The following is a 7952-nucleotide window of genomic DNA, read 5'->3' as shown; positions in this document are numbered from 1 at the left end:
TGGGTGTCGGCTCCCGGGAAAGCTCCTCCATCCCATCCCAGGGGCCAGGATGAGGAGGCTCCCAGGACAAGGAACCTCCTGGGCCAAGTCTACAACAAAAAAGCTGCTCAAAAAACTCGAGGTTAGTGCGGACGTTCCCTGCCCCGCCGGAGAGTGGGCTGGGGCTGGCGATGGGCACCAGAGACCTACAACCGAAGAGGCTGGTTAGGGGCAGCGGGAAGCGCAGGAGCAGCTCAGCATCCCGGGAAGCGCAGCCACGGCAGCGGAGCGAGTGGCCGTGCAGAGGCAGCGCGGTGAGACCCAGAGCTCCTGCCACCGGGCCGGGGACAAGCGGTGACCGATGGAGGGGACGGGGGCAGGGGGAAGCAGAGCGGTGGCACCGTCCCCGCGCAGCCCCGCGGCCTCACCCGCTGCCCAGCGCACCCAGGGCTCGACCCCCGACACCGTCAACTTACTAACTACGGGCAGGGGCACCTCAAAACCTGGCCACTTCAACATCGGGGCTGCAAGGGAAACAGAAGGCACGTTGGAGGACACCGGGACGCTTGATGGGAACAGAAGGTCGTGGTTAAGGAGAGACTTAAGGCTCCGGGCAGGCGGCCCCAGAGCCCGCCGGCCACCCCGCACGCAGCACGTCAGGCAGAGGAAACAGGAGGAAAAAGAAGAAAAAGGAGGAAAAGTCGTGTTTATTGAGTCGCTGGTGCTGCGAGGAGGGGAAGGAAGGGCACGGCCAGCCGGGAGCCACCTGGGGAGCGCAGGGGTCGGGCATGGCGGGGCTGCGGAAGGGAGGGGGGGCTTCCTTCCCCCGTGCCAGCCATTCCCGCTTTCCCAGCGCCGGGAAAGCGCAGCCGGAGCCTTGGCATGCGGGAGCAGCAGCATCACCCCCTCAGGTGCTCACAGAGGGGGGACCCGGCTCTTAAACAGTTGTCGCTGCTCCCGCTCAGCGAAGCTGTTTAATGCCAGCGGGGCCGGGCGCGCACGGGCAGCAGCCAGAGCCTCCCATGGCTGCCCCACGCCGAGGGATGGAGCAAGGAACAAAAACATGGCATGGGAATGTGCGGCGGGCGATGCAGGCTGTGAGGGCAGCACACAGGCACGGCAGCCGAAAAAGACACCGAGGCCCAGCTCAATGCAATAAATAAAACTTTTATTCGAACAATAACTCAGTACAGGGCACAATTCTCTCTGGCTTTTAAAAAAAGGTTTTTCACCACTTTACAATCTCCACACAGGCTTTGCTAGGCTGGGTTTGTGGTTTTTTTCCCCCTCCCCTACTGTCATTCAGCGTGAAATATCCTGGGTTAAAAATCTTTAGCAAAATTCGGACATCGATGCAGGAAGGGCTCGGAACAACGTGCCTGTAGGCGAGGAGATAACCCAAAAACTGGTCCGGGGGGAGTCTATTGCCAGCAATGTCCCAGTAAACAGGCAATGTCAGAGGTCTTAAAAATCACATCAGAAAAAAGCGTGAACAGCTTTGCAGTGGAGACGGCCACGGGCACTGGGAGGGCTACGGGCGAGTGCGGGAGCAGGACCCCAGTGCCAGGTGGGAGCCCCCCTGGGCACTGCGGAGCCCACCGTGGGGCACAGCATGGGGGCTGCCTCGCCCAAGCCCGGTTTAGGGATGCGAGTGTGTCCCCGGACCCCCAGCCCTAACGTGAGGTAACAATACCTTGCTACAAAAAATATATATATATATTTATAAAACAACCAGGAGTAACCCTTCCGGGAGGGGTTCCCACGGCCGGCGGGACCCCAGCCCAGAAGCAGCCCTTTCCCCGGGGCGGGGGGTCTGTGCCATCCGCTTCTCCCAAAGCCACCGTGGTGGGATGGAAGCGGATCAGGCTGAGGGGGAGGCGCAGGGACGCTGCCCCCCCTCCGGGAACGGCATCCCGGGCGCGGGCATCCCGGATGCTCAGTAACAGTACGGACACCAGAGGCCATGCATATGTGTTCCAGTCTGGGAGTTTGGTCCAGGCTCGTGCGGGGCGGCCGGCGCGGCCCCGGGGGGACAGTGCATCGCTAACGTCACACGGGAGGACAAACACGGGTCCCACTAAGTGTCAGCTGCGCTCGGGCTGCGAGCACAGGCAGTTTCTGCTCCGAAAAGGCTTCAGAAACAAGGGCACTGTGAACACCAGGGAGGGGTGAGAAGCACCATGGTTTCCTTGAAGATCACAAGAGTTTCGAATCCAAAAGAAGTAGAGAAAGAGAAACGAAAGGGAAGGAAAAAAAAAAGGGGGGGGAAAGAAGCAGAAAGCTCTTCCAAGCAGCAAGGGGCCGCCGCGAGCCCGGGTGTCCTCACACCGTTGATACCAAACTGCCACTGCCGCTGCGGAACAAAGCACAGAGATGCCAGAGTGGCCGGGAGCGCCGCGAGGCTGCACCGTGCCGGGAGCCCAGCTCCCACACAGGACCCGCCACGGAGAGCCCCTCCCCAGCCACGGCTGTGGGCTCAACCCCGAGAGCGAGACGGGGCAGCACCAAGGCAGAGGGGACGGGGAAGGTGCCAGGGAAAGACCCTGAGAGCGTGTGCTCTCCATGGCCTCGCTATCCAGGGGCAAGCCCGGAGCAGGTCGGGGAGACGGGACTCTCCGGAGGAGCACAAGGCTGGGGACACCAGGGCTGGCCCTGGGACCTGCCCTCCCCGGGCCCCTCCGCGCTCACAGATGACACCTGCACTGTGTCCCCCACCGCTGGCCCCATCCCAGCCACTGCCAGTGCCCCGGGGAGCCCGTGCAGGGACCCCCATGGGGACACGGCACCACGGCTTCACCCACAGCCAACACCAACAGTTCACAGGGAATGTGACAGGAAGGTGACATCTTACCTGCTGACGGACCTCGTCCCGTAGTCATCGAGACCCTGCAGAGAGGAGGGAGGAAGCACAGTGAGGGGGGATGTGGGCTGTGCCTGTTCAGGTGCCACCAGAGGGTCACGAACAGACCAAAGTGCATCAGGACCCAGGGATGGCAGGGCTGAGAGCCGATGCATTTGGAGAGGAAAGGGAGAGATGGAGATGGCTGGAGTGAAATTCAGACAGCAGGGAGTGAAGTTGCACCACTCTCTGCAGAATTTATCTGACCAGACACAGGAAAAAGACAGCTGGGAGAGCCCTGCTCTGCCCTGCCCAGCCCTTCCGTGAAACTGAGCTCGATCCGCTTCCGAGATGCCAAACACTTGGAAGAGGACTGAACAAGCTTGAGAGACCAGTGAAATGTTCTGTGGAAAAGGGGTTTGTCTGTATTAACTCCCACCAGAAACCCACAGGGTTTTGGACCATTTTCTCCTTCAGCCGGTGCTGGACGGGCTTTGCAGTGGGGAGGGACTGAGGGGCAGATGGGGACTGAGCTTGGAGAACATCCCTTAAGGACATCCCTCCTGAGTGAGGGCCTGCTGTGGGCTATGGTCATGGAGCAGCTCTGCTCCCCATTACAAACACAGGTCACTGCAGGAAAGAGTCAGTGACCTCTGAACTGGCCACACACCAGGGATCAGAGACCCCCCTTCCCACTGTCCCAGGAATGCTCCCAGTAACAAAACCCAATTCCAGCAGCAAATCTTGCTGGGAAAACCCAGCAAACAGCAAGAAGTGGGGCTGTCCTTCCACCCCACTCCCTGCAGAGAGGAGTAGATCCCAGCTAGAGCACCCTGCTGAAGGGTTGGGTGCTGACTGGCCACCTCTCCCCCTCCTCATGCTCTCCCCACCTGCTGGCATGTGATGATAATGTGGCTCATCCCATATGCTCATTTGGTGGGACAACTCCACTACACCAGTGGCTCCTGGGTTAGGCTGATCCCATCTACACGTGCATCCTCCCCAGCTTGTTATCTGAGAAGCCCTGAGCTCTCTTTAGACACCTTCCAGAGCCCTGGCTGGGGTCTGCCCCAGCCCCACCATGGGACTGTCACCGGCTTGAATTGGCATGTGCCAGAGAAAACGCTTCCAGCTGCCTGTGAGCAGCCTGTTTCTGGTGGGAGACTCCCATGGAGTCAGCAAGTGTTGTCCTTTGGGGGTTTACGGGGCTGTTTTGTGCCATTGCCCCCTGTGCCTTGCCCGTTCCCCCTCATCCACAGCTCTCCTCTCCTGCTGCCTCCCTGCAGCCCTCGTCCCTTCTCCCCAGGAGAGGGGGGGAGGTAGGAGCAGGGCCTCAGGCAAAGCACGTGGGTCACCAGGCAAAAACCAGCCAAACTGCCGTAAATCCCAAGGGAAACATTGCGTGCGTTGGACTTACAGCTGTCGACCTAGTGTAAGGCTTGTAGTGAGCGGAGGGTGCTTGGCAGAGGCCACTGGAATAGTCTTTAATTGCACACCCATAGGGCATTAGGTAGTCCTAAAACAACGAACAGAGGTTGGAGAGCCGCCCTCCGGCACCCCCACGCATCCGACCATGCCGGGACCGGGAACACGCTCCCGCACATCCCGCCCAGGCGGAACGGGGAAGCCGCAGACCCCCAGCCACCACGGCCAGGGACCATGCCCAGGGATTTGCTCCAGCATCCCCCATTCCTAAAACGTCCCCCGGCGTGGGAGCAGCCCCGGCGGCGCGGGCTCACCTGGGAGAAGGCGGGCACGGCCACGCTGTACGGCCGCTGCTTGAAGGTGCTGCCGCCCTGCGCCGGGAAGGCCTGGGAGGCCATGCCGTAGTCGGGGGGCGGGATGGCGATGTCGTCCTTGTCCAGGAGGTTGCCGGTGCTGCTGCTCTTCCCTTGCTGCAGGCTGAGGGGGATCCAGAGCAGAGGCATCAGCACCAGCCCACGCCGTGCAGAGACCCCCAGGCCACTCGCCCACCCACGGCAGGACCCCACGGCAAAAGTCAACCTAGGCCAGTGACCACCCGCCTGTGCTGGGAGTTATTTCTAACAAGAATTCTTAAATAATTCCTAACCCGCATCCCAAGTCCACAAGGCCATCCTGGAAGTGGCACAGGGAGCCCCTGGCACAGTGCTCCTACCTGGTGTGGACCCGCTCGCTGCCATCGTTGTCGAGGACCCGTGTGTAGGAGAAAGGAAACCAGCCCCTCCTGAAAAGCAAAGGCAGGGGTGAATCCAAAGGTTTATCCATGGAGTATCCAGATGAGGCTGCTTTCAAGGACAGCCCCCACACTCACATTTTGGTTTTCTCGCTCTCTCCGTAGTGCCAGCCGTCCCGGGCCTCTGGGACCAGCAGCGTGATGAGGTCACCCTCCTTGAAGCTCAGGAGGGTGCTGTTGTCCCCGGCAGCGTGAGAGAAAATGGCCTGAACCCTCGTCCTGCCGTTCCTCTCGAGCCCGGCAGCCATGGAGCTGGAGCGTGGCAGTGTCTTGTTTTCAGCTGCAGAGGACAGAGACCAGTGAGTGCCCCAAGTCCTTGACCCCCTGGCCATACTCAGGCACAGGAGAGGCCCCTACCCTTCCTTAGTTTGTCCCAGGTGCCAACAAAGCCTTCAGTGTGACTCACACCTTCCCCCTGAACAAACAGGTTCAGACTCTCGGCATCACCCACCAGCTGCAGCAAAGGGAGAAGCCTCCCTGCGCCAGATTCCACAAGATTTTCCTCCTGGAAACCCTGTGAATCCCCAGGCAGAGCCCAGTTCCATCACTTCCTAAGCCCCAGGTCAAGAGGGACGGGCAGCCCTTGACACCAAGGGGGTGCTGTTGGCCACTGCCCCATCACCACCAGCATCCCCAATAACCGTCCCCACCGTGGCTGCAGGTGGTCCCTGCCGACCTCTCCTTGAGCATCAGCTGGCACAGGCAGACCCAGGCCCCCCAGCAGCCCCCCGAGGGGAGGACGGGGCCTCACCTGAGGCGTAGCTGTTTTTCGGTGGCACGTTTTTGCGAACTGGGAGTGTGTTGGAGTAAGAGTCACTCAGCTGCTTCTGAGGCTGGGGAGGAGATAAAGATTTGGGCTGTGCTGGCTTCATCTCAGACCAGTGGTTGTACCCGTCGCTGTCTGGGCCTGAGACTCCGTTCATCACCGGCATGGCCTCCTGCGCCGACATGCGCTGCGAGAGAGGAGGGGAGGGGAACAGGGGAATGTCCTCGTTAGGCATCCCAGCACAGCTCGGGGCAGGGGGCAGATCAGAGCTTCAGCCTGTTCGGTTTAGTTCCCCAGCCAGAACACACTGCTCTGAGGGGAGCAGTGGGGTCACCTCTGTGGTATTTTACTGCTCTGAGCTGCCTTGCACCTCCTGAGCTCTGCTGCTCGGCTCGTGACCCCACATCACAGGGGAGACCCTCTTCCAAAGGGGTCACTTCAGGGGCTTTCTCCCACAGTTACTGGGGTACCTGGGTTCAGTTCCACAGCTCTGGGACCAGCCTAACGGGGACCAGCCCGGCCAGACAAGTCCAGCTCATGGGTTCCCCAAACCACCCCCAGGAGCCCCTGTCCCTCCACAGTTCAGTAACCCCGGTGGGATGGGATGGGACAGGCTGCCTGTTCCCATGCCAGGCTCCTTCCCACATCCCAGGATGGCACATGCATGGAACTGCCCGTCCCTGTGGATCAGTGACAGCCCATCCAAAGGCCACTTGCCGAGGACAGCGGTGACACCGGCCCGGGCTCGTCCCTCCGGCTTTGCTCAGAAGGGCAGCACAGCTTCCACCACGGAGATACTTACTCCTACAAAAGGTGCCAGCTCCGGGGGGACAGGGAGAGGTTTGGCACCAGGGATGGGGTCAGAGATGATGAGGTTGGACTTGGATGTGGACAGAGGGCTGGGCATAATGGTGCCATTGCTGCTGGCAGCCATCTGCTGCATCAGCTGTATGGCGCGGTCCGGGATCTTGTTGGGATCCGAGCAGGATTGCTGCCACAGCGGCAGCTTCTGTGTCAGCATCTCCTTCCCCTGCAAGAGGAAAACAAGGTGTGAGGGCACAGGGTATGGAAAAATGCCCCAGCTCTGTCCTGCTCCCTGGGTAGCTCCACATGGATCCAGGGCTGAGCTGATCCGGGATTGATCAACAGCTCTGTGTGTGGCATGGGCATGGTAACACACAGGGATGTCCTGCTTCCAGGTAAGATAACACACAGGGATGTCCTGCTTCCAGGTAAGATAACACACAGGGATGTCCTGCTTCCAGGCTCTGATGGCAGCTGAGCCAGGGCAGTGTCATGAAAAATGGGAAGAAGGGAAGGAAAAGGTAATCCGTCTCCCTGACTTATTCTGAGGCATCCTGTGTGCAGCATCTGTGGGCTGCAGGGAGCTGGGCAGGGCACTGGGCTCTGTGTGGAACAGAGGAATAAAGCCTGCCCAAAGGCTTGGCAGGGCACAGCCCATGCTCCGTGCTGGCCCCACATCCCAAGGGATGAGCAGCATCTTTTGGGTGCTCAGCCCTGACAGCCTCCAGCTCCCCTCACTGCATCCAGACTCTGCTGCTCCCTGCCCATGGAAGGACCAGCAGCCACCTGCTGCCACGCTCCAAGCCAAGGGGGGAAAAAAGATGGAGCTAAACTTGTCCTTATTCTCCCAGGATGTGCGAGCATCCCATCGTGTGACTCTGAGGGGGAAGATGTCCTAAACCCCCTGAGGTCAATCCCCCACTACAGCAGAGGGTGACCCTACACTTCTGCCTGACTTCACCTGGAGACAACTTGGTCCCCGTGTATCAAAACCCCACTAAGCTAATTTCGAAGTCCCAGCACATTTCCCCAGTATGTCCCAGCAGCTCCAGCCTTGGGACCCTCCAGGAGCTGCAGGCAACAGTGGCATGGACTTTTTAGCTGGACACCCATCACACTCTGGACAAGCCACCTGCAAAGTCCCTCCTGCAAAATCACCCTCCATGTGCTGCTGCAGCAACAAGTTTTTGGCTCGTGCCTGCTGACCCCCAGCCCTGGGGGGATGTTTTTCCCTCCTGCACTGCGCTCGCCATGCCAAGCGTGGATCCATCCCGCGGCGCAGCGCGAGGACAGCGCTGACTAATCCCAACTCCCTCTCCTGCTCCCGGAGCCAAGCGTGGCAGTGACAG

At 60.3% G+C, this 7952-nt stretch overlaps 1 protein-coding gene across 6 annotated transcripts in view; it reads right to left on the bottom strand.

Annotated features, from left to right (window-relative positions):
- Window positions 1-7952, bottom strand: part of BAIAP2 (BAR/IMD domain containing adaptor protein 2) — a 41128-nt gene that overhangs the window by 2842 nt on the left and 30334 nt on the right. Inside the window, exons 8-14 of one of the 6 annotated variants that reach the window (XM_051797373.1) lie at window positions 6602-6829; window positions 5785-5986; window positions 5112-5313; window positions 4956-5024; window positions 4558-4720; window positions 4236-4334; window positions 2831-2865 (exon numbers count right to left, since the gene is read on the bottom strand). In XM_051797373.1, coding sequence (XP_051653333.1) covers window positions 2831-2865; window positions 4236-4334; window positions 4558-4720; window positions 4956-5024; window positions 5112-5313; window positions 5785-5986; window positions 6602-6829 — 998 coding nt within the window. Of the gene's footprint in view, window positions 1-455; window positions 504-1126; window positions 2333-2830; window positions 2866-4235; window positions 4335-4557; window positions 4721-4955; window positions 5025-5111; window positions 5314-5784; window positions 5987-6601; window positions 6830-7952 lie in introns of those variants that run through there. The other 5 variants (XM_051797370.1, XM_051797372.1, XM_051797368.1 and 2 more) reach the window with 5 other exon arrangements.

Source organism: Manacus candei, unplaced genomic scaffold, assembly GCF_025592945.1.
Source record: "Manacus candei isolate 608988 ecotype Guabito, Panama unplaced genomic scaffold, ASM2559294v1 h1tg000047l, whole genome shotgun sequence".
Classification (NCBI taxonomy): domain Eukaryota; kingdom Metazoa; phylum Chordata; class Aves; order Passeriformes; family Pipridae; genus Manacus; species Manacus candei.
This window is presented reverse-complemented; position numbering and strand designations above follow the sequence as displayed.